Source organism: Leuciscus leuciscus (assembly GCF_965113295.1).
Source record: "Leuciscus leuciscus genome assembly, chromosome: 21".
Lineage (NCBI taxonomy): Eukaryota > Metazoa > Chordata > Actinopteri > Cypriniformes > Leuciscidae > Leuciscus > Leuciscus leuciscus.
In genome coordinates, this window is record NC_138745.1 from 9,533,933 (window position 1) to 9,555,293 (window position 21,361).

Sequence of the window (21,361 nt, forward strand, 5' to 3'; positions counted from 1 at the left end):
TTCTTCATATTAAAGAACTTTTAATGTTTTGTGTGTGTGTAGTCTCGAGAGCACTACGAAGAGCCAAAGCTGGAGGCGGTGAGGGACAATAATTTGGAGTTAGTGCAGGACATCCTGAGAGACCTCACCACCCTCACATCTCACAGTCAGGCGGCACATGAGCTCGTCTGCATCCTCAAAGAGCCTCACTTTCAGGTCCAGAGATTCAGTCTAGAGCAATATCTTCAATTGTGTTTTCTATAGATTTTTAAAGTGGTTTCCCTCAACACCTGTTTTTTTGTCTACAGTCTTTGCTTGAAACACATGACTCTGTAGCTTCAAAAAGCTACGAGACTCCGCCTCCCAGCCCGTGTGCGTTCATGGACCCTGCGTACATCAACCAGCCTGTTCCCCCTGATGCTGTCAGGATGGTGGGCATCCGCAAAGTGTCTGGAGAGCACCTGGTGAGACCTGGAAATCTGCAGTAACCTCACAAACTGGGTGCTGTTATTTGTTGTTATATGCTTCTTTTGTTGCTGTAGGTAATGTGAGCACTATGCAAATAAATCTGAACCTGGATATTCAAATAAGCGAGACATGACTTTGCTTTCATAAAACTAAAAAGGAGCATTGTAATGTGAGCTGCTCATTACAGATGAAGCGTGTCATTTCTTTGCCACAAATAGAACAAAAACAAATGTCAAAAACAACGACCGTTTCTAAATAGAGCCCTTTCACATTTCCAGATTTGGAACATGGACTGTAGCACTTTTAGATTTCTGTAGCAGGACATGGACCAGGGTTGTTATTGTTAAAGTAAAACTAAAAATAATAATAAAAATATTTATATAATTGAAATAATGCTGAAAAAAAGAAGTTAAATGTTGCATTGGCAACTAACTGAAAAAAGTTAAAGGTGAAGCACTAAAACTACTAACTGGAAATGAATAAAAATGAACTGAAACTGAAACTGAACTGAAACTGTATAAATATGAAACTGTATAATAAAAACAAATGAAAGGTAAATAGTTATATTTAAAAAGAATAAAAACTAATAAAACACAAAATCACATAGCTAACAAAACTAACAAAATCAACAAAATTACTAAAAATTAAACAAAAATGATGAAGAAACAATAAATATAAAAGCAAAATATGAATAAAAAATATAATAGTGGATATTTAAGGGCAATCCTTTTAAATATAATTATTATAATTAATAACATTTTAATTTATATAATTATTGTATAAATGATTATGGATTTCTATTTATAATTAATTATTATAATTATAATAATATAATATAATATAATATAATATAATATAATATAATATAATATAATATAATATAATATAATATAATATAATATAATATAATATAATATAATAACATTACACATTTTTTTGTATTACCATTTGGTCCAACAGCACAAGAAAAAAAATACACTATTGCATTTCCAGGACGTTCAAGAGATTGATTACGGCATAATAAAAGTTTTACATTTCAAATGTATCATCACTCCCTCATTAGCTCCATCAGAATCACCCTTTCAGTGTTGACTAATTGTTTGTAATTAAATGCCAGGGTAAAATAACAAAGTATTGTGTTATAAATGTACATTTAATTTTTTTTTTGATTAAAAACTGTACTATATACTTACTGTATATATATAAAAAAAACACTTGATTTACAGAGTGTGCATCATCACGGCCCATGAAAAGGGTCCAATGGATAGAAGTATATTTAATAAAAATTACACATTTCATCTGGAAATTAGCCATAACTTTTTTGGTGAATTATGTTTTTACTTTCATATATAGCTTTATTTTGCACTTTCACTTCTACCCTAGTGATCGATAAATTTAAAGTTCATATTGTTATTTAAGAAGCAAAAATAATAATAATTGTTTTATAAAAGTAAATAGTGTCAGTTTTGTTTGAATCACATCCTGTTTTCTCTGCCAGGGTGTGACGTTTCGGGTGGAGGGCGGAGAGCTGGTGATTGCTCGGATTCTGCACGGGGGCATGATAGATCAGCAGGGCCTGCTGCATGTGGGTGACATCATCAAAGAGGTGAACGGAAAAGAGGTCGGGAGTGACCCGAAGGTTCTTCAGAACATGCTGAAGGAGTCCAACGGGAGCGTGGTCCTCAAAATCCTTCCCAGTTACCAAGAACCACACACACCTCGACAGGTGGGCAACATTCAGTTATTTAGCAGAATTGTTATCCTTTTTTGAGTAGTAATTGTAAATGTATGTAGACTATCCCCTCAATGAAATCACATTAAAAGTGGTCACAGAGACACATTTGAGATATGCTACTGTACTACCAGGTGTAAATGATGTGTTTTGCCTGTCTGCTAGTAATTTATTTAACCACTCCCACCGCTTTTATGCCACAAAATGTTACTGTTCAGGGTCTCTGGAGGCCCCAAACATCCTGAGTGTACAGCTTTCGCGAACAGAGAAACTCTAGCTCTAACTCTAGCTAGCTATTTCAAATTAGTGAACGTTACTAGTATCATCTTACTACTATGCAATTAGATAAATGACGTGACAAAAGCTAATAGAATCCATTATATTCATTGAAGCTGTCTAGGGTGGATGTGGCGCGGTACGACATGACAAATTCCAGACGATAAATAATGCCCCGTTCTATTTCTGATTTACTCCAAACACTTGCTGGTCGATAGTAGGGTACAACGGGCTAAAGGCACACCCTAAGAAAAATACTTTTCACTACTCCCATAGTGTATGATTGCAGATTGTTTTTTTATGGAGTTTTTATGGAGCAAACTTTGTGTGAAGATATAATCATAAAAGTGGTTTGTTTGTTTAAAAATCATATAAATGTATGAGGTGGTAAGGTGGGCCTTTTACTCCACACACGGGCAATAAGGCTCATCAGCATGTGGCAAAAGGCACATAAAATAATTCATTTTTGTTCAATAAATATACCGTCATTAAAATATGTTCTTTTTAAAAATACAGAAACAAAATTATATAAAAAATGTAAGATTCTGAAAGCATTGAAAGCATTTTTTTACTTTGAATGAAACTGAAAATCGTTAACAAGACCGCTGTCTCAAAATATAGACATTAATTTTAGCGATTCTTTTTGCTACATAAATCTACAACATTTTAAAAACATTAAATATAAGTTCAAATTAGCGCAGAATCAACTTGCGCTGCTGTCCATTGATCGCGTCAAGGTATGTACAAACTAGTGGTTTAGATCTACATCTAGTGGTTTAAAAGAAAATATGTGAAAATATATAAGTCAAATGTGCCTTTTACCCGGTGCGCCTTTAGCCCCATTGCACCCTATTAGTAAAATAAAAAAAACACTCATTTGGGCGGCCCTGTGGATGAGCTGCGCCCCTAGCATTTGGCAGCTCCGCTCATTGCCGCTGGCCGGCCCTGGGCATTCCAGATAAATGAACGTGAGTGGAGAAAATTCTCTTTCTTCTACAGTGTGATCTTTCTCTAAGCACATCCTCCTAGCAGCAACTATAACAGCATGTCACGTCCAAAATGGGTGAAGGTCTGTAAATAATGGCGCAAATACCAATAAAGCATTAGTAAACATTTATCCTAAGTAAATCTAGACAGTGATTTTTAACACCAAAAGAGGGTCTGTTTGGTGCAAGCTGTTCGTAAAGCTGTTCTAGTCCCTAGTGTCCAAATTACATGTGACATAACCACACCCTTTTACCATAGTCAAATGAATTTGCCAAAAAAGGAGGTTTGACTGTGTCTGACAGTTCAGTAAGCTCGAAAGCTCGACAGACAATTGACTATTTGGGCAGTCAGTCATTATTATCTGTTGTAAGGTCAATTGGATCACCCGGGTGGCTATTAATACCAGATGTAACGGGACCGAAATGCTCTGGTACTCGCATGCTGACACAAACTTGCAAACACACATGTAACTAACATCTACTGTAATAACCTTGGTTCAACATTCCTCTAAACTGACATCTTTGAGTTCAAACTTTGGTTAGCCCTGCCAGGTTTGGGCACCTGTCTCCACTCCAGAGCATGCTGGGAGATTAGTGCATTATGCCAAAGCCCTCCCTGTTTTTGACACTGCACCAACCCCACAGATTGAGATGAGACACCGACAGTCTTCAAGTCTGCCCTTTTTCACTTTCAGCGGTTCTTACCCGCTTTCTGCATGTCAGAGATCTTCATCTTTGCTGCTTATTAAATGAGAATTAAATGAGTGAAGTTCTGTTTGTCTGCCCATATGGCGCCATATTCACAGCATCCCATCTGTGCCTGTCTTCATTTGATCCCAAAATAAACAAACAGCTTCCTGTGCCTGCTGCTAATATGGGACTGGACATCACAGTGTGTTATGTTACTAATGTGATTCACGCTTGCATGGTGGGAATATTCATGTTTTTAGGTGTTTGTGATGGCAGATGGTATTGTTGGCATGTGTCGTGTTGTTGTGTTGTGTGTGGAGTAGGCTATGCTTGTTGTTGACTGTTTGAATGATGTAATCCAGGCATATTTTCCGTGACATTGAGGTTCCAGCACCTAATAGCAACATTCCACTGGACTGCAGGTAACTACAGTTGCCATGACAACGGGGTTTTGGCTCTTACACTAACATTCGACTTAAAGGGATGGTTCGACCAAAAATGTAAATCCTGTCATCATTTACTCACCTTCATTTTATAAATGCTTTAAAATGCATCGTGTGAATATAAAGGTGTTAACTTTTAATGTTTTTGACATTTTGGTGTTATAAGACTAGTTTTAATTGAATTGATTGTGCACTTGTTCTGTACTTTTAATCTTAAAAGTATGTTTTTTTTGTTGTTTTTTTTACACAGGTTAGCATTTAATTTAAACAAATAATATTTCACACTTAATTCACATTTTACAGCTTGATTGCGATTGCACAACTGAGGGAGAGGTGTAATTTGTGTAAAACATTTTTTTTGTTCATATTTCATAATTTTTTAACAAGTAGTCTTCATAAATAAATTTTGAACAAGTAGTCATTATAAATTATTAACTATTAATGAGTAATAATTAGTATTAAATTGTAATTAATATTATATTATAGAATTGGTCAAATAATTAGTATTAATTCATATTTTGATTATGGTTTTTCCTTTTTTAAGATTGAAAACAAGTCTTAACAAGGGTAAAACTATAAAATCTACACATAAAAGACAATTGACGACTGACAAGTAGAAAAAATGAAAGTTTTATTCTGACCTTCATATGACAAAAAGTAGTAAAATCAACCTAACATAAAAATGAAATTAATATAAAAGTGCCTGAAGTTGATCATTAGTGAGTGTATGTTTATGTTAACAGAATAAGGAATCATTAGAGATTCAGATAAGGCCAGAACTCTGCAGTCAGCCAGTGATAACAGTAAAGAATAGCTAACTGTAAAGTTTTCAACAGGCTGACAATATGACACTCTGATGGATGGGCATATTCAGTTATAAGAACATGTGTTTTTACTGTATCTCTCTCTCTCTCTCTCTCTCTCTCTCTCTCTCTCTCTCTCTCTCTCTCTCTCTCTCTCTCTCTCTCTCTCTCTCTCTCTCTCTCTCTCTCTCTCTCTCTCTCTCTCTCTCTCTGTCTGTCTGCAGGCCTTTGTAAAGTGTCACTTTGACTATGACCCCAGTCATGACAACCTGATCCCCTGTAAAGAAGCTGGACTCAAATTCAGTAGTGGAGACATCCTTCAGATCTTCAACCAGGAGGACCCTAACTGGTGGCAGGTGTGTGTGTGTGTGTGTGTGTGTGTGTGTGTGTGTGTGTGTGTGTGTGTGTGTGTGTTTGTGTGTGTGTGTGTGTGTGTGTTGTGTGTGTGTGTGTGTGTGTGTGTGTGTGTGTGTGTGTGTGTGTGTGTGTGTGTGTGTGTGTGTGTGTGTGTGTTTGTGTGTGTGTGTGTGTGTGTGTGTGTGTGTGTGTGTGTGTGTGTGTGTGTGTGTGTGTGTGTGTGTGTGTGTGTGTGTGTGGCCTGGTAAACCCTATATCAGGGGTAGAAAATCTATGGCATGCGTGCCTACACTGGCACACGGAGGGTTAATCGCTGGCACGTGAGCAAAAGCGAGAGAGATGTATGTATTCAGAAGTGGAGGAAATGAGTGAAAAGTCTATTAAGAATTCCGCCGTCTCAAAAACTATATTTTTTTTTTTTCTTGACAAAATGGCACTCAACCCAATCAAATTAATCTAAACTTTGGTTTTCTGAGTAAACAAGGCATGTGAATAGTTCAGATTACTAGATTTTTACAATTATGTTAAGACATAAAGTAAAGTTAACTAAAAAGTGTTAGTTAGAACAACTGTTGGATTTTACAGTGTTGTTAATGCTATAAATATCAGAGATATTCAACATTAATATATATTTATATAAGTGTAAAAATGCAGAAAGTTTTGTGTGATGGGTAGGTTTAGGGCTAGGGTTAGTGTAAGTGGATAAAATATACAGTTTGTACAGTATGAAAATCATTATGTCTATGGAAAGTCCCCATAAAACATGAAAACACAATGTGTGTGTGTGTGTGTGTGTGTGTGTGTGTGTGTGTGTGTGTGTGTGTGTGTGTGTGTGTGTGTGTGTGTGTGTGTGTGAATGAATATATGACCCTTAAGGCTGATTTATACTTCTGCGTCGGACCTACGCCGGAGCCTCTACGCTGTAGGCAACGCGTTGGTTTTCATTTATTCTTCTGCGTCGTTGTCCGCGTTCACGCGCGCAGAGGGAGCATGTGAAACCCGAGGGAGGGGTCGTAGCAGACCAATCCCAGCGCTTGCGTCCGCGTAGAGTTGGCGGTTGTTACATTTTTGGAGAGGTGCACGTCAGGGTACGCCGAAGGGTACGCGCGCTACACACAGCCTACGACGTAGCTACGGCATAAGTTCGACGCAGAAGTATAAATTGGGCTTTAAGCTCTGTATGTTGGTCTTACCTTGAGTCTGGTCTCACCTGTAGGCATGTCATCTGGAAGGAGGCAGCGCAGGCCTGATCCCCAGTCAGCTGCTTGAGGAGAAGAGAAAAGCTTTTGTCAAGAGAGACCTGGAGCTCACTAGCACAGGTAGGACACAGGCCACTACAGAGTATGGATAGGTAGTGGAATATTTATTGTGTGGAAGTTTGATGATTTCTGAATGATCATGTGACACAGAAGACTATTGTAATGATGACAAGTAAAGACTAGTAAAGAGTAATGATGTCATCTTTGTCATCTTATAAATAAATTACATTTTAAAATGTATTCAAATAGAATACAGTCCTTTTCATTTGTAATTATATTTCACAATGTTACTCTTTTTATAATATATATTATCACATTCAGCTTATGACGTATGATTGTTTTACGTGTATGTTTTCATAAATGTAGCTGTCAAAAAATGTCCAATGACTCAGTCATGGTTTGTTAACCCTATAAAGACTACTGTATCATATTTCATACTTGAATTTCTAAAACCTGTTGTACACAATCTTCTCCGTGCCTTCTGTCGTCTGACTGATATAGTTGATACTTTAAATTTTTTAGCAAGTAATAGACCTTTTATTGTAATTATAAAAATGCCCACCTTTGAGGTTGTGGTACACATGTCTTTATGCTGTGAAACCTTTAATGATTTTTATAAAGTAAATGTAAGATTAACTTTTATATTTTTATTATATACTTCAAGAGGAACATTTACTGGACTGAAGCAACTTAAGTTCACTTGATTATCCATGCATCATCTTTAGAAAAATAGTGTTAAAATGGAATCATCATTGGTTTGCATTGCATTATGTTTTGCCCCCCACAATTAAAACTACAGAGCTTTGATCATAAAACTATAACTTTAAAAGCATTTAAGCATAACCTTAGAAAGGACATTTTTGCAAGATATTGAGTGACAACTGATATTTATATGCATTTTATGTACGTAGTCTGCGAAACTGTTATAAATATCTCATTAATACATGCTAAAGCTGTTAGAATTTCATATTACATTATATCTCCATATAAATAACATCTGCACCGACATGCTCAGCTTGGACCTATGAATAAAAGGTGTTTTTTTTCCTCCTCAATCATGAGCTCCATATTCTCATGATATGTGACCCTGGATCACAAAATCAGTCACAAGTCGTATATCTGTGGCAATAGCCAACAATACATTGTATGGGTCAAAATGATAGATTTTTCTTTTATGCCGAAAATCATTAGGATATTAAGGAAAGATCATGCTCCATGAAGATATTTGGTCAATTTCCTACTGTAAATGTATAAAACATTTATTTTTGTGAGTGAATGCAGCACAGTTGCGAACATAAATGGACAACTTTAAAGGCGATTTTCTCAATGTTTCGTTTTTTGCACCCTCAGATTCCAGATTTTCAAATAGTTGTATCTCGGCCAAATATTGTCCTATCCTAACAAGCCATACATCAATGGAAAGCTTATTTATGTAGCTTTCAGGTGATGTATACATTTGAGAAAAAAAAATACCCATGTGACAGGTTTTCTGGTCCAGGGTCACATATCATAAATTATGAAAAAGTAGGACAATAATATCTTTCCATAGACTGCCCCTAACATAGCTTCAAAAGTAAAGACTTTAAATCATCTGCTAACACTCGAGACGACACTAAACTGAGAGTAGCGGAAGATCAACAGAATGCTCTGGTGTTGATTATATTAATAGCCCATTATTTATTCATCCACATGTCATTCCAAAACTGTATTGTGTTATTTTTCTGTGTGCACTTGGTTATTACATTAGAACGAACTGAAAGATTTGATAAGTATGGCCTGAGGTTTAATGTGTTCGACTCCTGCAGTAGACAGGAGTCATGCTGTGTGTGTCTATACTACCAGGATGTGTGCTGATGTCCGCAGGGGCTCTGTGTGCAGGGATGGGGGGTAAGAAGAAGAAGAAGATGATGTACTTGACCACCAAGAACGCTGGTAAAGACGACTGCTCCATCTGTCCAGTGCAACGGATGCGCATGTGTCATACTCTTGATCTCGGTTGTGCTTGTTGTTGTTGAAGAGTCAGTTCTATAAGTTTGTTTCATGCTAAAATCATTTGATGATGAGATTGCAGTCAGTTCCATTTCAGGGAAGGTGCTTCAGGTTCATAAACGGAAATGCATTTGTTTGCTCAAAGAAAATGAGAACTACAGTACATGGGACCTCAATAAAACTGAACTGGAACTGACAAGTAATAAATATGTATATAGCGACTAAATCAGACAAACAAAAGATGAGATGTTTTCACTTTTCCAGAGTTCGACCGACATGAGTTGAGGATCTACGAGGAAGTGGCCAAGGTGCCTCCATTCCGCAGGAAGACGCTGGTTCTGATTGGAGCTCAGGGAGTGGGACGCCGTAGCTTGAAAAATAAGATTTTGGTGTCGGACCCGCATCGTTATGGAACCACAACACCCTGTCAGTGCATATTTAACAGTGCAATATTTATATATTAAATAAATCATAAATACATTTGAAATATTTTTGACATTTTAAAGGGATGTGACCCTAAAAGGAAAATTCTGACATCATTTATTCACCCTCATGTCGTTCTAAACCCAGAAGACTTTCGTTCATCTTCTGAACACAGATGAAGATCTTTTTAATGAAATCTGAGAGATTTCTGTCCCTGCACTGAAAGTCTATTCACCCAAAACTCTGATCTAAATTAAATCTGTTTCAGCAGTCATGTCTCTTCAGAAGACTTGGATTGGAAACCGCTTGGTTATGTTACGATCCCTTTACAAATGTTTTGAAGCATAATCATTTTTGGTGAATAGACTTTCAATGGAGGGATAGAAATCTCTCAGATTTCATTAAAAAAATCTTCATTTGATTTCCGTAGATGAATGAAAGTCATGGGTTTTAAAGTTATGGGTTTGGAATGACATGAGAGTGATTGATAACAGAATTTAAATTTTTGGGTGAACTATCCCTTTAAGTTGGCTTTATGTTGGATGCAATAAAGGTTCTGTCACATTTACTGTTCTGCCAAGCTACTTGGTTTTAAAGTTACTTATGTGTGAGCTGTGCTTCATACAGTTCTACACTACTGACAATAGATAATGGACCTTTAATTTTGCCAATGTGACCACAATTGTATTATTATTTGTAATTATTATTAAACCAATGATTTACCAGTAACACTACCCTATCAAAAACAAACAACCAGCTCAGAACCGTCCAAAAATACACTTAATATTAGCTTAATACTAGGAAATAAAATATACTGTTTGGCATAAATCAGATGATTTGCACTGCTAATGTTAACCTGACCCTTTTTGTCCCTGTGGACAGACACATCTCGCAAACCCAAGGTGGATGAGAAGGAGGGGCAGATGTACCTCTTTATGTCTCGCAGCGAGATGGAAGCTGACATCAAATGTGGCCGTTTTCTGGAGCACGGGGAATACGATGCAAACCTGTACGGCACCAAGATCGACTCCATCCATGAGGTCGTGGACTCCGGCAAGATTTGCATTCTGGATGTCAATCCGCAGGTGCCCTTTGAAATGTTCTATATCCTATTTACAATGACTGTTCACAGAAGCTAAAATACAACTAATGCATGATGCTGATTGGATAAAGCACTTACAATGGAAGTCAATGGGGAAATTTTCCAGCAATGCAAATAAATATGACATTTATACAGTTATCACCTCATTTAATATACTTTTCATTGCATACATTCTTCTCCTACAGGCACTCAAAGTTCTGCGAACAGCCGAGTTTCTTCCATACGTGGTGTTCATTGAAGCCCCAAACTTTGAGGTTCTGAAAGACATGAACAGATCTGCTATCGAGGCTGGTGTTGTGACTAAGCAGATGACGGTAATTCCTTTCTTTAAAGTTTTTTGCATAACAGCAGTCGATGTGGGCTAAACTGTGGATTTTTTTTCATTGCTTTGGCACAAAATGCATGCAATGACTCGTTTTTCTTTTTTAAATTACATGAATTCTTTTCTCACTTAAACACAACAAACACAACAACACGTTTACATACTCTTTTCAAACTTAAGTTAAAAACTTAACATAAAACAATACTGAACAAGACAGTCATTTGCTACATTTCTACAATAATACCATATAGAAATATATTCCAAATCTAAAAAATCAAATGCTATCAAAACCATTAGATTAGAATACACAGGTGTTAAGTCTTTCAATTTCATAACCATCTATACAAAAGGGAAAAACTTAGGAATAATTTTAGGAATAATTTTGAACTGTAATGTAAACATGGACATGCTGCAGTGAATTATTATAAACAATAGGAAACTGTCATTCCCTTTCGTTGTCACTCCGAGTTACGTCGGATGACGACGAATGGGGTTTCGCTTAGAAAGCCTGTCATCTTCGAGTATATAAAACGAGCCAATGGCAATGAAATGCCATGGGTCTGCGGAATTTGCATAGCGTAAGTCCGCCCCACCCTGGGGGTATATAAGGAAGTACGCTGGCAACATGCAGATATGTTTTCGCTTCGGAGCCAAGAGTTTTCTTCACTCCTACAAGCTATTCTGTATCATCTTCACTCTACGAGACGAGCGGCTCTTCAGTGTGTTGGTGTGACGGCGTGTTCCAGCGAGATCGCATTGCCTGCTGCTGATCTGTGCAGTGATCTGCCGACAGTGTGTGTGTTTCTCCCTGGGCGCTTCAGCACTCTGCTGAGCTTTTCCTCTCTCTAAAAGAGCTGCACGCGGCACGTCTTTTTCAAGACGGCTCGCCCGTGTATTTACTGGATGTGGGCGCGTGATTCATCTGCCTAACGGTCACGAGCGCTGTTTCGCGTGTTGGGCTGATTCACGCTCGGCAGCGCTCGTGGGTGAGTCACGTTTTCTCTGCGGGAACGTGACCATCGCGATGTTTATAGATCGAGACTCAATGATCCCCGTGTGGGTAGAGTCCCCTCTGCCACACCCCAATCTATCTCTTCCTCGAGAGGGGATACTTTGGCTGGTGGCCAGGGTGATCTGAGGGTTACAGTGTGGCATAATACCGACGAGCATTCCTCGGGCCACGCCCCCCTCCACATCGCAAACCGTGGGGCTTCCGTGTGTACCTGGTTCTTCTTAGGGACCCAGTGTTTTCATTCGGGGCTCCAGCAGGTGGTGTCATGTCACTCACAGCATCACAAGGCGGGCTTGATTCCTCTGGAAATGAGGATTCGACTGCGTTGCCTCCCTCTGGAGTGTCAGCGTTAGTCGAGTCAGATCCAGAGCTGATGGCCATGCTTTCCCGGGCAGCTGAAAGCATCGGCTGGAGTGGCCCGCCCTCCCCCTGAGCGCTGTAGGCTTCCCGGATGTGCATCAGGACGCTTCCGGCCTGCGGGAGTCCACGTGACTTTTCGCGGCCCGCGGGCGTCCTCCGCCTTCGCTGCACTCGATCGCGTGGCGATCATGGGCTGTATGTTCTCTGTCACTATCGTGGCACAGGCATGCAGTGCTGTGTGTCGCCTTCGCCTTCGAGGCAGTGCTGACTCGGGAGTTCTGTCGGAACCGGCCGCAGTGGAACGCTAGTCCTTCCCTGGCCAACACTGACAGAACGCGGAAACTCGACCACGCCCCCTTGCTGGGACGCTATGCCTCCCATGCCCGGCTTGGTCGTTCCGCCGCGCACACTACTGACCTCGCTCTCGGGCGACATCGGTACCTGCGTGATCCTGGGTCAGGTGGTGTCCACTAGAGTGGTCCAGACATGGGCTCAGCCAGGTTGATGTGAGGGGGTCTGAGAATTCATTTTCTCAGCTCCCTCATGTCCCAGGCTGGGCTCCTCGGCGGTGTGGTTGAGGACTGTACCCTACAGTTTTTGACCCCCCCCAGAAGCAGACTGAGGCCTTCTGCACCGACGGTCATCCGTCCGTGCGGTCTCCTTAGTCTGCTTCCCGCCGAGGCCACCTCCATGCGGCTCCTCCCCTCGGGCCTTCACTGGCCCTGAGCAGGAGGAGGTCGCAGGAGGGCGGCGCTGCCCGTCTCCGCCCCTTAGACTGCCATGCCAGCCTAAGCAGCACTCTTGAGACGGGCAGCTTAGTCGGCGGTGTGGTTGAGGACTGCGCCCAACAGTCTTCGATTACTCCAGAAGCGGACGCAGGCTTCTGCACTGACGGTCATCCGTCCGTGTGGTCTCCTTAGTCTGCTTCCCGCCGACGCCGCTTCCATGCGGCTCCTCCCCTCGACCCTTCCCGGCCCGAGCACGAGGAGGTCGCTGGAGGCTGGCACCGCCTGTCCTTGCCCTTAGCCGGCTAACACCTGGCTAAGCAGCACTCCTGAGACAGGTAGCCTGGAGTTAGGGCTCAGTTCTTTCAGGAGCTGGTAGCAGGACCACTCCTTCCCCCGGTGAGGGCTGGGTGAGAATCTCATTCAAAAGAACTGATGCTCTTTCTCTGAGCCCCAAGAGGCTATGGATGACAGCACGCGCCGCCCACGGGCCACGCTCCTCTCATCCCCCTCTGTCGCCAGACCCCTGCCAGAGCACGCCCCCGTGGGACGCTGGTCCTCCCCTGGCCTCCTCTGGCAGGACGCGGCTAATGACCGTGCCCCCGCACAGGGCCGCTATGCCACCCTTGCCTGGGCCGGTCATTCCGCCTTGCTGCACCTCCGACGGTATGTCTGTGGTTCCCTGGCGCAGTTTCTGGAGGCCTGGCTAGAGCCTCCCAGACTGTTCCGCCGGGTCGCTAGAACCATCAGGCTCGGCTACGCGATTCAATTCGCGCGGTCTCCTCCCTGCTTCAGGGGAGTCCGCTTCACTATGGTCGGTGGCAATGCCCCTGTCATGAGAGCGGAGGTCGCCACCCTACTGGCGAAGGGTGCGATCGAGATTGTCCCTCCAGCCTAAATGAGGTCCGGCTTCTACAGCCCTTACTTCATTGTACCGAAGAAAACCGGTGGGTTACGACCAATCCTGGACCTGCGCGTCTTGAACCGAGGATGCCGTTCAAGATGCTCACGGCCAAACGCATTTTCGAATGCGTGCGGCCGCAGGGTTGGTTTGCAGCGATCGACCTGAAGGACGCCTACTTCCATGTCTCCATTCTTCCTCGACACAGACCGTTCTTTCGGTTTGCTTTCGAGGGGCAGGCATACCAGTACGCGGTTCTCCCTTTCGGGCTAGCCCTGTCTCCTCGCGTCTTTACGAAGGTCGTCGAGGCAGCCCTTGTTCCCTTTCGGGAACACGGGGTTCGCATCCTGAACTATCTCGACGACTGGCTGATCTAGCTCACTCTCGAGACCAGGTTTGCGAACACAGGGACCTAGTGCTCCGGCACCTAGCTCGTCTGGGCCTTCGGGTCAACTGGGAGAAGAGCAAACTCTGCCCCGTGCAGAGGATCTCTTTTCTCGGTATGGATATCGACTCGGTCGCCATGTGCGCGCAGCTTACGAGCGAGCACGCGCAGTCACTGCTGACTTGCCTTCGTCAATTCGAGGGCAAGAGTGCGGTCCCACTGAAACTCTTTCAGAGGCTCCTGGGGCATATGGCATCCGCAGCCGCAGTAACGCCGCTCGGATTGCTTCATATGAGACCGCTTCAGCTTTGGCTTCGCGATCGAGTCCCGAGGTGGGCATGGCAACACGGCACGCTCCGAGTCCCAGTGACTCCGGCCTGCCGTCAGACCTTCACCCCGTGGTCGAACCTCAGTTTTCTACGGGCCGGAGTGCCCTTAGAACGAGCTTCCAGGCATGTTGTTGTATCAACGGATGCCTCCACCACGGGCTGGGGCGCCATGTGCAATGGACATGCTGCCGCGGGCTCCTGGACAGGTCCCCAACGCCTTTGGCATGTCAATTGCCTCGAGTTGCTGGCTGTACGCCTTGCCCTGCACCGCTTCCGGGCGTTGCTCAGGGGTCAACACGTAATAGTCCGATCAGACAATACTGCCACAGTAGCGTACATCAACCGTCAAGGTGGTCTACGCTCCCGCCGTATGTCGCAACTCGCCCGCCACCTCCTCATATGGAGTCAGAAGCATCTGAGGTCGCTTCGAGCCATTTATATCCCGGGAGAGCTGAACCGTGCTCCCCACGAGCTTCTCGGCTTCGGCCTCTCGCTGGAGAATGGAGACTCCATCCCCAGTCGGTCCAGTTGATTTGGGATCAGTTCGGGGACGCTCAGATAGATCTGTTTGCCTCCCACGACTCGTCCCATTGCGACCTGTTTTATTCCCTGACCGAGGGCACGCTCGGCACGGATGCACTGGCGCACAGCTGGCCGCGGGGCCTACGCAAGTATGCGTTTTCCCCAGTGAGCCTTCTTGCGCAGACTTTGCGCAAGATCAGGGAGGACGAGGAGCAGGTGATCTTGGTTGCCCCGTATTGGCCCAACCGCACCTGGTTCCCAGAACTAGTACTCCTCGCGACATCACCTCCCTGGCCTATTCCTCTGAGGAAGGACCTGCTTTCTCAGGGACGGGGCACCCTGTGGCACCCTCATCCCGATCTTTGGAACCTCCACGTGTGGCTCCTGGACGGGACGAGGTAGGTTTGAGTACCCTACCACCAGCGGTGGTGGCTACCATCACTTCCGCTAGAGCATCGTCCACGAGACATGTCTATGCGTTGAAGTGGAACCTCTTCGTCAACTGGTGTTCTTCTAAACATCAAGAACCCACGAAATGCTCGATCAGTGTCGTGCTTTCCTTCCTGCAAGAAGGGTTGGAGCGTAGGCTGTCTCCTTCCACCCTGAAAGTGTATGTTGCCGCCATTGCCGCACATCACGACGCAGTTGAAGGTAAGTCTCTAGGAAAGCACGACCTGATCATCAGGTTCCTGAGAGGAGCAAGGAGACTGAATCCTCCTCGCCCTCCTCTCGTTCCCTCTTGGGACCTCTCAGTGGTTTAACTTGCCTGCAGAGTGCTCCCTTTGAGCCTCTGCAATCAGTGGAGCTTAAGTTCCTGTCTATGAAGACAGCGCTCCTGGTTGCATTGGCCTCCATCAAGAGGGTAGGGGACCTGCACGCATTTTCGGTTGACGAAGCGTGCCTGGAGTTCGGGCCAGCTAATTCTCACGTGATCCTGAGACCCCGGCCTGGATATGTGCCCAAGGTTCCTACCACACCCTTTCGAGACCAGGTAGTGAACCTGCAAGCGCTGCCCTTGGAGGAGGCAGACCCAGCCTTGGCACTGCTCTGTCCAGTACGCGCCCTCCGTGCTTACGTAGACAGAACGCAGTGTTTCAGGACCTCTGACCAGCTCTTTGTCTGTCATGGTGGGAAGCTGAAGGGAAAGGCTCTCTCCAAGCAAAGGTTGTCTCACTGGTTAGTGGACGCCATTGCTTTGGCTTACCAGCAGCAAGGTCGACCATGCCCCCTTGGTGTGACGGCCCACTCCACCCGGAGTGTGGCATCCTCTTGGGCTCTAGCGCATGGCGCCTCGCTAACAGACATCTGCAGAGCTGCAGGCTGGGCGACACCTAACACATTCGCGAGATTCTATAATCTCCGAGTGGAGCCAGTTTCTTCTCATGTACTCGCTTCAACTAGCCGGTAATAGATTCTGCTCAGGTGTCTTCGCTTGCTCGCCATTCCTCTCCACGGACGGGATACGTGCGATATTTCCTCAGGTGAGCCTCATAAGCCCTGAGTCTCCTCCAGCACTGACGATGTCAACGCCAGAGTTTGCCACCGGCAGCTTCGCGCTTGGCTAGGTGCCTCCATGTGCATGGTTCCCCCTCTGGGCGACCCCCACATGTGTATTCCACTGTAAGCCTCTCTGAGCATGTGTCTTTCCCTCGGCAAGCCACCTTGCCACCCCTGGGGTTGAAATATTCCACCTGCGGCTGGACACCCCAGTGTTCTCCATATGCAGCCCTCCTGGGTCATATGTGTATTCCAAGTCCCCCCCCTTCGGGTTGGGCATGATTGCATATTTCCACTGAGATATGCTTCCCAGTGTACCTTGGTTTAATCCTGTGTTAAGTAGGAGTCCTTCGTCCGTGCCAGTCTCACGACAGGGAGCTCACACTTACGCAGGGCACTGGAAGACAGTCGGGAGGTGGCGTGATTACACTGGGAACCCCATTCGTCGTCATCCGACGTAACTCGGAGTGACAACGAAAGGGAACGTCTCGGTTACGTATGTAACCCTCGTTCCCTGAGTAGGGAACGGAGACGTTACGTCTCCCTGCCACTTCCGCTGTACCGCTGGGAAACGCCTGAGTTCAGTCTCGGCTCCTCAGCGAAGACATATCTGCATGTTGCCAGCGTACTTCCTTATATACCCCCAGGGTGGGGCGGACTTACGCTATGCAAATTCCGCAGACCCATGGCATTTCATTGCCATTGGCTCGTTTTATATACTCGAAGATGACAGGCTTTCTAAGCGAAACCCCATTCGTCGTCATCCGACGTAACGTCTCCGTTCCCTACTCAGGGAACGAGGGTTACATACGTAACCGAGACGTTCTTGTTTGTATTTTTTTTTTTTTTTTTTACAATAGCAAACATTGTCTAGTGCAACCTGTTGTTAGTGTTTTTTAGGTCGGTGTTTTACGGGTGACAAAGTGTGTTTGTTGGATGACAGTCTTTGCTAGTGTTATGGAAGAATGAGTTGATTTGAGGCATGCATGAAGTGTTTTGGTAGTTTTAGTGCATTTTGAATGTGAAATTAACTGCTGTGCCACTAAGAGAATTGTACGAGAAGTTTTGAAAAAGTTACTCAAGTATGTGTCCTAGCGATTAATTTTTTTTATTTATTTTTTTTAGTTCCCTCAGTGTTGACTATATTAGTGTCTCTCTAGGACTCAGAACTCAAACGGACAGTGGACGAGAGCGAAAGGATCCAGAGGGCGTACAGTCACTATTTTGACCTGAGCATTGTGAACGATAACCTTGACGGAGCGTACCGCAGCCTCAAGAGGGCGCTAGACAGACTCAATACAGACCACCAGTGGGTTCCTGTCAGCTGGGTCTTCTGAGAGCAATTCACCAGTTGGGTTCTTCTCACAGTGGCTAGAGTCTAGTTAACTGCTGTAATCTATGTGAACTTGCCTGTTCTTTAGATTTTTGCACAGAAAATCATGACAATACAAAGCTAGTTTATTATTTTGTAAAAAAAAAAAAACTAAACTGATCTGTATATCTGTATTTGTTTTAAAGGAGTTCTGTACAGTGCTGTATGTTTGTTATTCCTGTTAGAGTAGGGCTGTATATTTGTATAGAAACTGTAGAATATGTTTTAGCACCCTACGTTACAATGAAGATATTCAGAATCATGTTGGATGTATAAATGCTATATGATTACGTGTTTTGCAGGGATTGTTTAGTTTTGATGTATTAATAGCAAAATTGAAGAGTGTTTTGGCGTGTTTACGGTTGTCATATTCTCCTGCATGTTCTGATTTGTGTCTTTTCTTGTAACATATGTTAGTATAAAATCGATTTCAGTTAAGAAAACAACAGCCAAATATTTCACAAAATATGTCATTTGAAATTGATTAGACTGTGTGCATTATAAAAGGTTCAAAGATTCAAATTTTATTATTTCATTCCAAGACTTCTAGAATACTTCACTGTGACTAATCAATCGCAGCATTCTGCAGTCATATATTTTTCTATAATGACTTAAAACTATATAATTGACTATATTGGCTATATAAACTATATTATTGATATAATTGCCCCAGGAAAGTGATTTCCTACAGATGTACTAGATTCACTGTGTCTCCTGTATCACTCCATACACTCTTTCTTCTCACATAATAAAAGAATATCAACTCAAATCAATAGTTCGTCCATTTATTTATTTGGCGAGTAGCAATGTAATATGTTAATATTTAGAGTTTGCGAAAATGCTGTGCATATGTATCACAATGAAGAAATTAAATACAATTGCTATTTCTATTCATTGAATTAAAATTAATTTTATTAAATAACCACAGATTAATGTGACTTAAAAACTAGTTTCATTTAGTTATGATTGATTTAATCATTCAAAAATGAAACCAGATTCAGCAAGTATACAAAACAGCGTAATTGTGTGCATGAATGAGTGTACAGGTTTGACAATAGGCCTACTTGTGAAGTCCAAATGTCCTCACTAATAAGCCTACTGAAACCTGAACACAGACTGAGCTGGACCTCTCTAGTTAAAAAGGCTTATGAATTGGCCAAATCAGGTTTCTAATTTAGATTAAGTATTTTGATCGTGATTCTGTAAGGTTTTTAGTGGCCTCATTTATAAAATGTGTGTATGTCTTTGACGTGGAAAAGTGCTGGTACCACGTCAGGTTCTAAAGTGATGTACGCACTTTTTCTTGTGGCAGAGTCGGAGTATCGCAGGTATTTGAAAATCTAAGCAGTTCTTGCCTATTTTCAAGTTATTTTGACGTTGACTGGTAGCCTAATCTTTTATATGTTAATTAGTTGCCGTTTACAAGGCGGAGATTTGAACAAATTCAGCTGCGCACAATTTCAATATAATTTGCGATTTATAGATTTCACTACTTAGCCTACTTTATCTTTTGGGGACACATTTCCTTTATTGTCAAAATTCTGAAAGTTTTAGGCCTATGTTAGGGTTAAATGGGTAAGCAATGTTTTTCATAAAAACTTTTTGTTATATAAGTTGAAACTCTTTTCAAACCATGATAGCAATCAATTAATAGGCGGTCTAAATATTTAAAAAAATGCAATTGTTGGCCTTTCTTCTGTCTAAGTTTCAGGACCAAAAAATTGTTGTCCAATCGTTGCATTCGGTCCAAAATAGGTCTGAATGCCATGATGCAATTTCCTACCTGCCTGTCAACGTGTATTTAATATTTACAAACCTCCACACACCCTGCAGAGTTTTGCTTCAACTCTAATCAAACACACCTGAACAAGCTAATCAAGGTTACTAGAAAGATACAGGCAGGAGAGTTTTTATCAGGGTTGGACAGTGGCTCTCCAGGACCGACGTCACCCCTGCTCTGGCCTTTAATAAGGGTTTCCATGGCTCGATGAAAAATCTCCGGAGCTGACTTGATCCCAAATGGAATAATAACAATATCTTCCCCTGGTCTTGAGGGTGTTCGCGTATATTGATGATCTTGTGGTCTTGTAGCTTCAGAGATCAGCAATATAGCAGAAGTGGAAGGACATGTGACTATGGTGGTTCATCTCTACCATTCTCAGATGGGATGTTAAGACTCATTGCGGAGGAAACTGCTAAAGATGCTGAAAAGCAGAGGGTGATTGCTCATCTTCGGCAAAGGTGGATCAAATTCAAGTGTCCACAATATTTTCCAATAAGGGCAGAGCTGAATATGGTTGAGGGCATGCTGTTGCAAAAAATCTGAATTGTCATTCCAGTGTCAATGAACCGCACTAACAGAGCAATCGCACCAGGATTCGTTTTAATGGAACCAGACATGCCAGGTGTAAACACACCCTTAGTGTGGTTCAATGGAATAAGTTTGAACGCTGCCACCCATACCCTGGTGCTCACCAAACAAGCAGACTGCTGAAAAGATGGGTCTCTGTCCACTTCTAAACGAACTCGAGATCTAGTGCGGTTCGAATGATATATGAACACAACATGGAGCAAAGACATGTAAAGGAAACCAAAAACAGGAAGATGCAACCCTAAAAAGGACAGAATGCTCACGCATACCTGTTTTTTCTTGTCATAGTCGTGATGTTGCCATCACAGTTCGGTACAGGCATCAGAACTGCGTCTCCTCGCAGCAGATCTGCGTTTGTGTGTGTGATGGAGGGATTCCTGTTTAGACTTCTTCACGAGTTCTCAGATAGTCAAAATACCATCATATGTAAGATATGCACATACAACGAGTGCATTTATCCCAGCACACAGCATTGTTTTGGATGTTCGTTTAGTTCTGTCTCAAAATAGGCAACACGTCATTTAAGCCGTTGTGAACGCATCCTTTTGCCTTTAGGTTTGGCGATTAAAAAAAGCCAATCTGAACGCTAAGCGGACCAGGATACTTTTTTTTTTTTTAGGTACCGACCAAGCGAACCGAACAACAATGTGAATACACCCTAAGTGAACCGAACATGTCCCCTCCCGGTCACCGTACTTTGCAGACTCTGCTGTGCGCGTTCATGTGTTTTGGAGGAGACATGCCTTGGGAGACTTATGTCCCAAATGGCACCCTAAACACTCACGGTCTTCCTACGAGTCTGCACTTTTGTGATGTAACGCCACTTTGACTGTTGGGAAGAAGTCTGCTGCGGAGCTTTCTTTAGTGCTGGCTCGGCAAAAAGTGCGCATCGAGGGCACAAATCGACCGCAAAGGCCAAGCTCCCGTCTGAAACCTATAATGACAAATGGGACACCCTGCTAGGGTCTCATGGAGTTAACGGACAAGCGCACATGGCAGCCATTGTAAGTCCACATGAAGTGTGCCATTTGGGACAGGGCCAACGTGTGCTTGCTGTA

At 43.1% G+C, this 21,361-nt stretch overlaps 1 protein-coding gene across 3 annotated transcripts in view; it reads left to right on the plus strand.

The window, feature by feature from the left end:
• The window catches only part of mpp2b (MAGUK p55 scaffold protein 2b), a 53,016-nt gene extending 34,968 nt beyond the window's left edge, over positions 1-18,048 (plus strand). For 2 of the 3 annotated variants that reach the window (XM_082152620.1, XM_082152618.1), the window contains 10 exons: positions 43-195; positions 288-443; positions 1,946-2,173; positions 5,602-5,733; positions 6,951-7,053; positions 8,857-8,925; positions 9,247-9,408; positions 10,288-10,490; positions 10,693-10,821; positions 17,721-18,048. In XM_082152620.1, the coding sequence (XP_082008746.1) occupies positions 43-195; positions 288-443; positions 1,946-2,173; positions 5,602-5,733; positions 6,951-7,053; positions 8,857-8,925; positions 9,247-9,408; positions 10,288-10,490; positions 10,693-10,821; positions 17,721-17,897 (1,512 nt within the window). In that variant the 3' untranslated portion in view covers positions 17,898-18,048. The remainder of the gene's footprint in view (positions 1-42; positions 196-287; positions 444-1,945; positions 2,174-5,601; positions 5,734-6,950; positions 7,054-8,856; positions 8,926-9,246; positions 9,409-10,287; positions 10,491-10,692; positions 10,822-17,720) is intronic. The other variant, XM_082152619.1, reaches the window with a different exon arrangement.
• Positions 18,049-21,361: the final 3,313 nt, after the last annotated feature.